The 14,241-nt window shown below is 33.6% G+C and overlaps 2 protein-coding genes across 2 annotated transcripts; both read right to left on the minus strand.

Annotated features, from left to right (window-relative positions):
* Positions 1-522: 522 nt before the first annotated feature.
* Positions 523-4,729, minus strand: HOXD8 (homeobox D8). The gene is given in 3 exon segments (XM_073645651.1): positions 523-2,926; positions 3,943-4,407; positions 4,410-4,729. Coding segments are annotated over 3 exon segments (894 nt in total). The 5' UTR covers positions 4,564-4,729; the 3' UTR covers positions 523-2,651.
* Positions 4,730-9,454: 4,725 nt separating this feature from the next.
* Positions 9,455-11,950, minus strand: HOXD9 (homeobox D9). The gene is made up of 2 exons (XM_073645652.1): positions 11,118-11,950; positions 9,455-10,753 (listed from the first exon to the last, which is right to left on the minus strand). The coding sequence occupies exons 1-2, from the start codon at positions 11,728-11,730 to the stop codon at positions 10,512-10,514; spliced, it is 855 nt and encodes a 284-aa protein (XP_073501753.1). The 5' UTR covers positions 11,731-11,950; the 3' UTR covers positions 9,455-10,511.
* Positions 11,951-14,241: the final 2,291 nt, after the last annotated feature.

The raw sequence follows: 14,241 nt of genomic DNA on the forward strand, positions 1-14,241 counted from the left end.
CACAGCAAATCAATATATATATATATGTGCATGTCAAATCTGTTGTATAACTATGTATCTATATATAATTATATGAGTGCGTGATTCAGAACTTAAATTTTACTTGTTCATATATATATATATATATATATATATATATATATATATATATATATATATATATACTTATATATATTTCTACTTTATTAATAAACATAGAAGATCAATATGGAGGTATCTATCTATCTATCTATCTATCTATCTATCTATCTATCTCCATTGTGTTTGTGTAATACTGTACTGTGGTGATAAAATGGAGACTAGAGCCAGCGTGAAGCCGCAGAAGAGCCGCAGAGATAGAATGTGCCGCATAGACAGTCAGATTGTGACGCAGAGTCTTTAAGCCTTTGTTATGTGCAATGCTACAATGCTACAATTTAGTACTAGAGAGAAGCCCTGGCATATATTATAGTATTATGGTTCCAGTTGTCTAACATTTATTAAACTAAAAATAAGGTTACGTTAATAAAACTACATTGTGTTTCTTGTAAATTCTCCTTCATGAGGCCTCAGTGTAGGAAAGCCATAAGAGAGCTCTGTTCACGCCAGGCACATAAATAGAGCATTGAAGCCATAGCCCCCAGTTTATTGCCTGGTTGTAACGAGTAGTAGCAAGATGACCATACTCTCATTCTCTGTTTTATTTAGAAAAGTTTTATTTCCTTTATTTCTGTGACATTTATAGAATCAGCAGTCCCATCGATTGCATAGGAGATTATTAGAACAATAAGCTCTGCATATAAATAATAGGATTGATAATGAAATAGCCCTTGTGTTTGCTACAGAAAAAAAATGCAAAATGTGTGTATTTATTTATTCTATCATAATTATTATTAGCTTTATATTAACATGTAATGTGTGAGTAAAAGGTTTACATAGAATTAGTTAGAGGAGAATATTTTTTGCACTGCAGGAGTAGTGGGCAGCCTTTATCAGACTTTCCTCAATTTAAATTATATTGTTTAACCTTTGTTTTTTTGTTTTTGTATATGTGCTTTACTGAAATCTTTCAAGTATTACAAGGACCAAAGCCTGTGAAATATTGTGACTTTCTTGCCTCCCAACCCATGCATAAGCTATAGATCTAGTAAAATATATGTGTGTGTATTGTGTTATGGAGGGCATATATAAACATGGAGTGAGGGAGAGAATAAGAGAGAGGAAGAGAGGCGTATACATAGACTATACAGCTAGGAAGACAAAGAGAATAAAGGGGTGGGATAGACAGATAGATAGATAGATAGATAGATAGATAGATAGATAGATAGATAGATAGATAGATAGATAGATAGATAGATAGATAGATAATATATAGATGATAGATGATAGATTATTGATAATAGATAGATTATAGAGATGACAGATAATAAATATCTGATAGATAGATAATAGATAGATAGATAGATAGATAGATAGATACTATTAGTAATAGTATGTTATAGGAACATTGGTAGGAATATTGGACATAAAATAAGAAAAGTCTCATACATATGAGGGCAACTAGTGTAGAGAATTAGGACATGAGATATGAATGATTAATGTCTGCACCTCGCTCATATGTGTTTATGATAGTGTAGCAGAATTATTCAGCTTTGTGTTGTTTTTGTGTTTTGTCTTATATTTCTCCAATATTGCACATAATCCATTTAATAAAAAAGATCAGCTTCCGTCATCTATGGCAGTCAGGAAAGCTGATTTCATGTTCCATGTTTTTTTTTTTTGTTTTTTTTTTTTGCAGTTTGTGTGCCTTGCCGTCAGTTGTGACCTCGGAAGTATCACTGCGCCAGACTGCGCATTGCTGCGTTTTTGTAACCATCGAACAGGTGTAAAAAACTCAACTAGCCTCACACCCCAGCCTTTATGTATCTATATACACATCGTAGACGTCACAAGACAAGTGACTTTTTTTTAGCATGATGTCTGCAGGCTACATATTGGTTCCATATTGGATCAAATTATAGTGTGCACTGAGGCCTAGACAAATCCTATCAAATAAAAAAAATACATGCATGTATTATTTAATTTTTGCTTTTATAAAATGTAATTTATATTCCATTTGAATTGACACTATTTAATGCCATTATCTTGATTAAACACCATTGAAAAAATAATAATAATTATATAAAAATACAAATAATACCCATTCAAACTCGATATTGTATATTTTAACAAATTTACTAAATCATTAAAGAGTGCACATTCTTCTGATTGGTAAATCTGTCTATTCTTTTAAATTATATAGATATATAAGTTATCTATTCTTCAACATTCATAATTAAAATATTTATTCTGGTTTGTAATTACAATAAAAAATGGCATATTTCCTACATTGTGCTATTTTCTTTTTTTTTTTTATAGCTAGTAAATGTGAAATTTTAAGGACATGGGTTTACAGCAGTGGTTAAATCAGCAGCATCCACAGTAGTTGTGGAACTACAACTTCCAGTATAATTTGCTGTTCCATAGTACTGAGGAATCCATAGTGGTGCTGTTGTTTGATAAAATAGGTAGTACAATTCGTGGTGATTTTGTAAATTAGTGGATTAGCTTTCGATTACACAATTGTATACTCCCCATACCATTTAATAAATGACAAGTCTCAAATAGCAAAGTCAGTTAGTATCTCCTCTTCTGTCTTCTTCTGCTTTTGCATCTTCTTTGCCCTCTTGGGAGGAGACTGGGAATTTTTCCTTATTGTTCTCCTTTTTCCATTTCATTCTTCTGTTTTGAAACCAAATTTTGACCTGTCTTTCCGTCAGTCCTAGTGCATGAGAAACCTCAATTCGCCTCTTCCTGGTCAGATAAGGGTTAAATAAGAATTCTTTTTCCAGCTCCAGCGTTTGGAATCGGCTGTATGTCTGTCTCCCTCTCCTTCTACCAGGGACTACTAATGAAAACAAAGCAAACAAAACTAAAAAGAAAAAAATAATTTGTACTTTTGACAATCTTTCCACCCCTTCTTCAGTAGCAACAGTATTTTATTTAGCATTATTGCACATCAATATCAACGCCCTTTTGCAGTCAGGCGGGTGCATGGGAAACTCATGGATCTAAAGAGTCGTAAAAGATTTTATTGGGATCAACAGACGCCCAAATCGTAAATATCTTATAAATATACCTATACACACTAGAGGGGGAACCCTGACACTAGTGTTATAAAGAGGGCAAAATAAAAGCATAAATTAACCCAAACATCCACTGCAATAGTCCTACTGCAATACACAACTACAGTGACAAAAAAAGTATTAGTAACTATATGAAAAAATAAAAATAATAATAATGATGATTATAATCCATAATAGTATATAACTATATGGATAGAACGTCAACATAAAGCTATCTCTATATTTGTAAATATGCTGAAATTTGAAAAGTAAAACATTACACACAGTTAAAATAAAGGACTCACTTTATCTATCTATTTATCTATCTGTCTGTCTATCATTTTTCTATCTCTACCTGCTTTCTTAAAATAAAGTAAACTAAAAAATAGCTAAAGAGGTAAAATAAAAGATTCACTTTATCTATCTATCTATCTATCTATCTATCTATCTATCTATCTATCTATCTATCTATCTATCTAGCCATCCAACCATCCATATAACTATCTCTCATCTATCCATCCATCCATCCATCCATCCATCCATCCATCCATCCATCCATCCTTCCATCCATCCATCCATCCATCCATCCATCCAACCAACTCTATCTATCTATCTATCTATCTATCTATCTATCTATCTATCTATCTATCTATCTATCTATCTATCTATCTATCTATCTATCTATCTATCCAGCTAGTAGCTACACTACAGGTTTGCAAAATGTAAACTAGAATTTGGGTGACCTCACTGCATTTTATTCTAGTTACATGGTAAGTTGAAAGATTTTACTGCATCCAACCTTGTGGTCTCATCCAGGGGAACATTTGAGAAGCAGAAGAGTTCTGATTTAAGTGCTCTGGATCCCCTCCAATATTACCACTGGACGATTTACAGTCAGGATATTGGACCAGCTCGGCCTCTTGATGTGTCGTAAAAATCTGCTGTCTCTGTAAGTTATCGTATCCGTAAAATTTAGTGGGGTCACCATGACAAGTAATCCCACAAGGAGCCTGCTGATAGCCCGTAGGGTTCGGGATGCCTGTTGTTGGGTTTCCATGGTGGTGGTAGAAGTCCTGATTTGGATGCTGAAGACTTGGACTGGCACTAAACACCAGAGAGTGCCTGCTGCTGACATCTTGGGCAAAATGACAGTCGTAGTAAGCCGAATTTATGGCATCTCCTGCTTTGTATTTGGAGTACAGCGGATTTACAAAATAGGAACTCATCTGGGTTAGATCAGGAGACAGTAAGGAGAAGGAAGAAAAAAAAAGCTGAGTGCAAAAGTGACTGCCCTTTTTCTACAGCCTTGCAATCCCACTAAACATAGCAGCAATCCCACTGTACTCTGCTGATTACTATGGGATATAGAGCCACACTCAAGTCTTGCCTGACTGCCTTTGCCATTTCCTACTAGGCACATAGCACACAAAAAAACTTCATATAGTTTAGATCTTTGGCTCTAGTTTACATTTACCACTCCTGAGGCACCAAACACCCCCATCAGGGACGTAGATCCATTCCACAAACCAGTAGGCAGAGTGATTAAGCAAGATAGCCGGCGGAAGGATACTGCAAAGTTTTCTGTGTACTTGAGCCACAAGATTCATGCGCGGTGAGCCCAGGGCTGCAGAACATGAGGACTTTCCTCATTTATTGTAATAAAATATCTTCTGCTTCCATTATCCAGACTCTGAGCCTTGTGCATTGATAGCGAGATCTTTTCCAGATTTAGAAGTCGATTACATTTCCTTTATTTTCTTGCTATTTTGTAGCTCATTCAAACCTGAAAAGGAAGAAAGACTATATACACATTTGCAAACCCAATGAGCAATTTACCCTTGAATTGTGGAACGCTTGACTGGAATTTGCAGGTTAATTGATACTAAATGAAATTCATGCCTCTGAATATATTTCCCATCATTAGCCCTTGACCAAAAAAAAAAAAAAAAGAACTAGGAAAGCCTAAAATAGTGAATTATGCATAAGAATCAACCTGGGAATGATTTACAGTCTGGTATTTATTATTTATCAGTGCAAATAAAGGCACAAACACACATGGGATGTGATTATGTATGGGATTATACTATCAGGTTTATAGGATAAAGGTCACTTCTGCTATGATTTCTATGATAAGGAATAGAAACAAAATGCTGTCTGCATGACACCTATTACATTATATGTTATACTATGATGCAGGTATTTGTAGCTATATCATATAGATGTAATATAGGTAATACTAGCTGTTCCATATAGTTGTAATGCAGATCATAGTTATAATGTAGGCAATGCTAGGTGCACCATGTAGTTCTATTGCAGATTACACTAGTTATACTATATGGTATAATGTAGATTATGCCAGGTACATCATGTAGCTATAATACACTAGTTATGCTATATGATTATAAAGTAGCTATAATGCAGCTAATACTAAATATGTTATGTAAGAGGTAGATAATGTTAGATGCACCATATGCTGTAATAATAATGAAGTTAATACAAGTTATGCAATATAGATATATCACAGATCATACTAGGTATGTTATAATGTAAATAATGCCAATACATTATATTGTATGATGTAAAAAAAATACTAGTCATACCAAGTAGTTAAAATGTAGATAATAGTAGCTATTATATAATATAATAATTATATAATTCTAAGGTAGGTTGTTAGGTGCAACTTTTAGTATAAGGCAGATAATACAAGTTATGCCATAAAGTTATAATGTAGATACTTGTTAGGCCATATAGTTATTTTGTAGGTAATGATATAAGCATCTTACAATACAGATAATACTAGTTATGTCAAATAGCTATAATGTAGATAATGGTAGCTATGCCATTTAGTTATGATGTAGATATTACTAGCTATGCCATATTGTTATAATAAAAGATAATGCAAGTTACGTTATGAAGTTATAATGGCAATAACATACTGTAAGTTATGGCATACTTTTATAAAGTAGATAACACTAGTTATATTATATTCTTATAAGGAAGATGATACTACCTCTGTCATAGTTATTATGTGAACAATGCTAGCTGTATCATATAGCTACAATTTATATCATACTTGCTGCGCCACATTGTTAGAATATATTTATTATTGGCTATGCCATAGAGTTATGGTGTAGTTGTATCATATAGTTAAAGGGCAGTTAATACTAGTTATACCATGAAGTTATCATATAGGTAAACCTAAGATGTATGCTACGTACCACAAGTACTTGGTGTCAAGTGAAGCCTTTAATGTTAGTTATGGCAGCTAAGTATGATGCTAGATTTATTAAAACGGGAAATATTCAACTAGTTATGTAGACTATCTCAGTTATGATATAGATAACACCAGCTATGTGGTATAGTTGTGATGTAGGCAATGTAATGTTATATTGCTCTGAAGAAGAAATTCTAGTAATATCCTAAAGGCAGCACATATAATGATAATGTCTTAGAATTTAGATTAGTAAGATATTATATATAGTTTTCATGTAGATTACGTCAATAGTTACAATGAGGTTAGTGGTAGTTGTGATACATAAGTGCCATGAAAGGAATCAGTATGATGCAGGAATGGTTCTCATGTAGAAATTACTAGCCATGTTTGAGATGAAGGTTAACTAATTATGACAAATTAATTCAAAATATCAGATAGCTATGATGTAAGCTTACAATAATTATGCGACATAAGCATAAGGCAGGGAGTTCTAGTAATGTGATATGTACAGGGGGTGCAGGAGTCGATGAACAATGTAAATAATAGATGAATTATAGTTATGTTATCAACTGTGCATGGCTTTCTTTGATACTCCCCACTTTAAAAAAGTCTATCCGGGTAAAGTGTGATGAACATTGTGGCCATTCAACCAGGTCTGCCTATCTATTCACTTATAATGATAAAAAAATAATATGAACATACAATGTATGCCAACATATGTAACCCCTGTAACATATGTAACCCCTGTGCAATATACTAGTTATGTTATGGTATGGTTGTGCTATAGGTTATGTTAGTTATACCCCTTGTGTACATTGTGAATTATGCTATATCTATGGCCATGACATGGCACATACTTAGGATGTAGGTAATGCTGACTACACGCACACGCACACACACACACACACACACACACACACATATATATATATATATATATATATATATATATAAATATATATATATATATATTGAAAACAGCACCATTTAATCGTTACTCACTAATGGGTGTCAGGCCTCCAAACTGTTGCATATCAAAGAAGGTATATCAAAAGGCAGCACTCCAAATAATTTTTTTTTAGCAAAAATGGACTTTAATGAGCCCAAGAAGCAACGTTTCGGTTCACAGAACCTTTTTCAAGGCTTGAAAAAAAGGTTCTGTGAACCGAAACCTTGCTTCTTGGGCTCGTTAAAGTCCATTTTTTCTAAAAAATTATTTGGAGTGCTGCCTTTTGATATACTTTCTCATATATATATATAGACATTAGAAACCTCCTACAGAAATCATAGGAGCTTGTGCAATCTAGACAGACAGACAGAAAGATAGATAGATAGATAGATAGATAGATAGATAGATAGATAGATAGATAGATAGATAGATAGATAGATTGCACATACTCCTCTGATTTCTGTAGGAGATTACTAATATCCATGCATATATAAAAAGTTATTTTAGAAGATGAGATTAATGAGAAGTCCTGAAAGGCATTGTAAGCAGTGACCCTAAAGAAAGAAACATGACAGCTCCACAATAAAACAAATGGAGTAAGAGCGCTACCTAGCGGTCACGTAGAGTTCTCGCCTGTCATAAATTTGTTTATCTTACCATAAATGTTTATTTCACAGCAATTGAAATTATTGCTGGTATCAGGATTGCAGGAATAACGGTGCAAACCTTGTCATTTTTATAACTTTCAAATGATGAGGTTTAAAACCATATGCCACCAGTTCTTTACTATATTCTGTTTATATATATATATATATATATATATATATATATATATATATATATATATATATATATATAAGACCCTGAGTGAAGACAGTGAACGCCAAATAAACTCTGGTCCACACTGACCTCATTAATGTATGAGTATATATATATATATATATATATATATATATATATATATATATATATATATATGTATATATATATATATTGTATATATTGAATATATACTGTATATATATATACATATATGTATATAATATTTTTATGTCTTTAGAATTTTTTTTTTTCATTCATATATATACAAGCACACATTCAAATATATTTACAATATATAGATATATATATAATATATATATGTATATGTACCAACTCGTATATCAAAGGTACTTTTATGTAAACACATCTATATCACTACAAATATACATGTAATATATATATATATTTATAGATATATATATGATGAGGTATAGATATATTTGTTTGCAATATTTATATAGTTGTACATTTATATAGAGTTTTATAGTATTGAATCTTTTCTGTATAATTTTGAGGTTTCGACATCCACATTTAAACACTCCTCCCTATAAGTCTAAAAACTAATATATCCTAACATTTCTTATGCTTTCGTTAGAGTATGCAGTAATTTCCTCTGTCTTCCCCCACAACTAATATACAAACCTTGACATAGAGTTTCCACATGTGAAAGTATGAATAAATATATAAATGTGATAAAAAAAATAATCAGGTGCTGAAAACAAATGTAATTGAAGTGGTAATGTCAGAATATTTGTTCAGTATCTATTGTCATAATTAAGGGCCTGCTCGCATTTGAATGTGAATTCGTTTACTTATCCTTAAACCTGGTGTTGTTTCTGGACATCTGGACGAGTCAAAGAATAGTCCAAGTTTCCCAGAATTTTTTTGTTTTGTTTTGAAGTGACACAAACATCCAAATAAGACCCTTTGAAAGGAAAAAAAGCGCCCTGGACCACCATAAAACCATTAAGTCCAGACGTCTAGCCGTTTAAATGACTTTATTACACCACAGCTCTTCCTGTTTTAAAATAATTTAGATGTATATAGCGGGCAATGGAGGCAATGGAGGCATTCTAAATACAACACCTTATTCTTAGACAAGGACAAAAACTTTTATTTATTTTTTCCTTTAGAATTTCAGATTGTCCAACATAGGCATGTAAGCTACAATTCAATGTAAACATAATTCATAACTAGATAATGAGAGGAGCTGTACGTTTGTAATGGAAAATAACATGAGTGGAGGTGGATTGGTCAAAAACATAACATGAATATATATATATATACATATATATATATATATATATATATATATATATATATATATATATATATATATATATATATATATATATATATATATATATGCAGCTATGGACATATACCTATAGAAAAGTCCATGTTGTCAACAAAGGTGCATTCTGCCTACCTATAGAAAATTAGTTGTAAAATGCCACCCTGTGACAATGCATTGGGTATATTGCTCTGGTGACAATAAAATGGGAATTTTTGGGGGTGACAACATAAATTTGCTAAGTGCAGTATCCCTGAATTCTCCTCTGCAGTTAAATAATAAAATCGGTTCCCAATCTAAGCACCAATATAGAAAAAACAACAACATCTATTTATAAACACTAACAGTGAAGCATATAATTCCCGCACAATTTTGTAATTTCCACGATAGATGTTGATTTTTAATTTAAATTAAAAAAAAATCGACAAGTTAGCTATAATCAGACTTTTTTTTGCAATCTAGGAAAGAAAGAACATTTGAATGAAAAAGAAAACAAAAAACAAAAAACAAAACAAAAACAAAACTATATATATATACAAACACACACACACATGAATGCAGAACTAAAAATATAAACGTTTTGTAAACTGAATCCTAGGCCTTTGCTAAAACAATCTAGTTTATGCATGCGCCTTATTTGTTACCACTAATACAATGAATATTAGTGTCATGTCACATGCAGATCAAATATTCCTTCAGTGACAAGAATTTTGTCATATATCTGCTGTGTAGACTATAAACACGATTATTACCGATTTCGACCAAATGGAACTTCTACATTACATTTCTTTTACTTACATTTCTTTTACTGCTAATATTAAGGAACTACACTACTTCCTACAGGTCCATAAAATGCTCCAGAAATGTCGTAATACCTACCGGTAATGTCTAGCGTGCAATCACAATATTATCAGGAATAGTCCCCAAAATGTTGCATCTTCAGATGCGCACTGACAACCAAGTTTGCAAAATACACAACACATATACATCTATTTCCAAGAAAGAAAAGACCTAAATATATATATTTCAGTGATCCAGATAATACAGAGAAGATTCAGTGCGTATCCCAATGTGGTAATAATGTGGTTGTTACAGGTCCTTGTTGCCTTTTTCCTTGTTCATTTTCTTCATTTTCATCCTTCTGTTCTGAAACCAGATTTTGACCTGTCTCTCTGTGAGGTTCAGTATCCTTGCTACTTCATAGCGACGATCCCTGGTTAGATACATATTGAATAGGAATTCTTTCTCTAGTTCCAGAGTCTGGTATTTGGTGTAGGGACATCTCTTCTTCCTAGTGGATCGAGCGTGGATCCAGTTGGCTGCAGGGTTATCTAAAAAGGAAGGAATAGAAAAAGAGAGAAGAGGCTGAGGTTTTGGAATCAGAACAAAACGGGTTTGCATTGGGGATGGATGACCTTATTCATTGCACTTTTATAAAGAATTATCATATAAAATCGTCTTAATGCAGCCTGAGTGTTTACAGTAGCAATGATGTCTTGATCTTAGGTGGTTATGTGAGTAATAGAATCATTTTATAGCCTCTTGTTGCAGCTTGGACTATATGCTGGCCGTCTAGACGGTTTTATAGGTTAGTAAAACTATCAGTTTTGCACATTTAGAGCCTTGCAGGTTTAGGCTATAAATCAAACAGCAATTTCTTTCTCTCTCTCTCTCTTTCCCTCTTTTTGTACTTACTTGGGTCAATTTGTGGATTCGGTTGTTGCTGTTGTGGCTGCTGCTGCTGCTGCTTCTCTTCTTTGAGCTCAGTGTTCTCTGGCTCCTCGCTGGAAGCTGCAGCAGCTGCAGGAACAGTATTGTCTTTAGGTGGAGGCTTCTCTGGGCTTTCTGTAAAGGAATTACATGAGTACTCTGGCAGACTCATTCCCTGGGAGTCAAACGAGGAGCACTCGGTCCTTTTTGGTGCGCTTTCAGGTTTGATCCCATAGCTGCGCCCGTTGGGGTGAAATCCAGAGAAGGAGGACGCAGTGCTGGAAATGGGCTCCAGCCAGGAGCGCACAGTATATCTGCTGCTTTCTGAACCTAGGTGGGACTGGCCCATGTATGGGTGATAGATCCCAGTCATTCCTGGAGAAGGCTGAGGATGCACCGTAGACCAAGAAGCAGGAAAGACGCTGGATTTTGACGCAAAGCTGCAAGAAGAGAAGTCTGAAGTGTCCCCAACACCTGGTGGTGGCCTAGAGGTCGTCGTGTGACCTCCCTGGGAGAATCTAGCACCGTAGACCTCTTCATTCTCATGTCCTATGAGAGAATCCACATAGTAGTTACTTATGGTACCACTGGTGGACATTTTAGGCTCCCCTCTCAGTCATATAAAAGGTTACACTCTTAACTGTATGTAATACCCTCCCTGAGAACAATCATAGTATTTTGCAGGCTGCATCCTCCATCCATTGGTTGTGGGCTCCACGTGATCATATTTACCAATACAGAGTAAATCAATCCGCTTAACGGGGCTGATGTGATTAAAAACACATACAATTAAAAATAAAAGTGTAACTATGCTGAGATATATGGAAGGAAGCGCACAGGGGAGGGCTGCATGGGCTGATGCCACCTTTATGCGTAAAAGCGCAGCTTCTGGTTAACCATTGGAGCAGGGTTACCAGGGACTATTTCTTTCTCAGCTCAGCTCTCCCTGCCATTCATTTTTAATCACTTTGCTGAATTTGTTTAATTACCCTTTAAACTGTGGGGACCCTCACAGGAGAACTAGGGGAAGCATGTTCTGATTATTGACCTTTGGGTATAAAACTTGTTTTACTAGCCACAAACAAGAAGCCATCATGAAATTAAAGGGAGGGAGAAAGAAAGGGAGAGGGGCAGCAGCACATTGTTGTTGCCCTCTCGTTCAGCAACAGTTCATATTTACATAGAAGAGGCTGTAATGTGTGAAATGCATAAAACCTTCATAGTGTTTAACAGAAAAAAAAAAAACAGGTGGAAGAGAACTATCATGATTTTTATGGGATTCAATAAAATTTTTATGAGGTGCATTTGATTATACATTAATGTGCCCTGTAATCAAATGGTCTAAAGAAGAACATTAAAACCTCTGGTGAAATCATCTGCTACTGGACTCTGCTATTGTTTTGCCCAATATCTCATCAATCGTTTACTCTTTTTAATTAGTGCATACACTCACACACCCATATAACACACAGCCATAGAATACACAGTGATATAATACACACAGACATTTACAATAAATACATTCACTTTTTTTCCTTCACATTTCCATATACAACAGAATGAAGGTGACCAGACAGAGAAAGCAGATCTGAAAATGCTATTTTTTTTTTTATGGAACCTGTTTTACTGTTACATGAAACACTGAAGTAAATAGGATTTAATCACTGTCCCTGAGGATCTCAGCTACAAAGAATTTTTAAACTCAGCGTTAAGTGAGACTGTGATGTCCCTGTTTTGCAGGAAGGCTCTAAGTTTATTGGGGCTGTTTCCTGAAATAAAAGAGAGTTTATCTGAAGCTACAGAAGGTCTATGCAGGTCTGTCATAAACGACCATGCTTGGAAACAACAAATGTAAAAAAAATAAAAAATAAAAACACTCCAGGCAGTGTCCACAATTTACACAGAAGGAGATGCATGTTGTAAAATCCTGTTACAAAGTCCTCATCTAAATCTTTTCTATTGTGATGCTCGGGATAAGGAGAACGGAGAACGATGAACAATTCCAGCCTCCTCCCATATATATGTTATATTAGTCAAGGGGATCAGATCAATGCAAATACATAGAGGTTTGTTATTTAATTAGCATGAAATATAATGGAATTGTATCTCACAAAGGACATGTTAGCAATGCAGATATTACAATTTGTCCATGAAGGTTCTAAACACACAAGTACATAATGTGCAGCATTCAAACTAGAGCAATGTCAGGAACCATGGTCATGATTATTCCTATGCGATTTCTTACAATCTACTTTTTTCTGCACTTTATATACAGTATAAAATAATAGCACATCATATAGGATTTACTGTACTAAAGGAAAAGTCGACAAATTATGCAGATACTTTAAAAACGTTATAATAAGAAAATATTTTAAAATTAAGCATAATAACACAGGTTAATTATCGTGTTGACTTCTATGAATGAAATTTCTTGCTGTCTTGCCACTCTATGAGCAATATCTATCTAAATTAATATATATCTACTATCTTTTAGAATATCTACATATGTATGATTTTTTTTATCTATCTAGATTTAAAAAAGCAAACAAAACAAAACTGGAGGCAGCACACCAAAAGAGTGTACAAAAGTTGATTGTTTATTTATAAGCCCATTGTGGCGATGTTTTGGTCAAACTTGGGAAAATGTTAAAATGTTCACATCTTGGAACCAAAACGTCGCCACGATGGTCTTATAATCAGACAATCAATTTTTTTTTACACTTTTTTGGTGTTCTATCTTCATTTTTTTGTTGTTGTTGTTTTATCTGGATGATTTGGTATTTACCAGGAAAGCTTTGCACCTTCATTTCTTAAAGGTGCTGCTCTATTTTTCTAAATATCTATCTATCTATCTATCTATCTATCTATTTGTCTATCTGTCTGTCTATCTATCTTCTATCTATTAATATTTAACTTTTGATATATTATCTATATATATATCTATTATATTATCTATATGATCTATATATTATCTATCTATTTATCTTCTATTATATTTTATCTATCTATCTATCTATCTATCTATCTATCTCTATCCCATATCTATCTATCTATCTATCTATCTATCTATCTATCTATCTATCTATCTATCTATCTATCTATCTATCTA

This window comes from Phyllobates terribilis, unplaced genomic scaffold (genome assembly GCF_046119375.1).
Source record: "Phyllobates terribilis strain yellow unplaced genomic scaffold, ASM4611937v1 Scaffold_9__5_contigs__length_417890890, whole genome shotgun sequence".
In the NCBI taxonomy this organism is placed as follows: Eukaryota; Metazoa; Chordata; class Amphibia; order Anura; family Dendrobatidae; genus Phyllobates; species Phyllobates terribilis.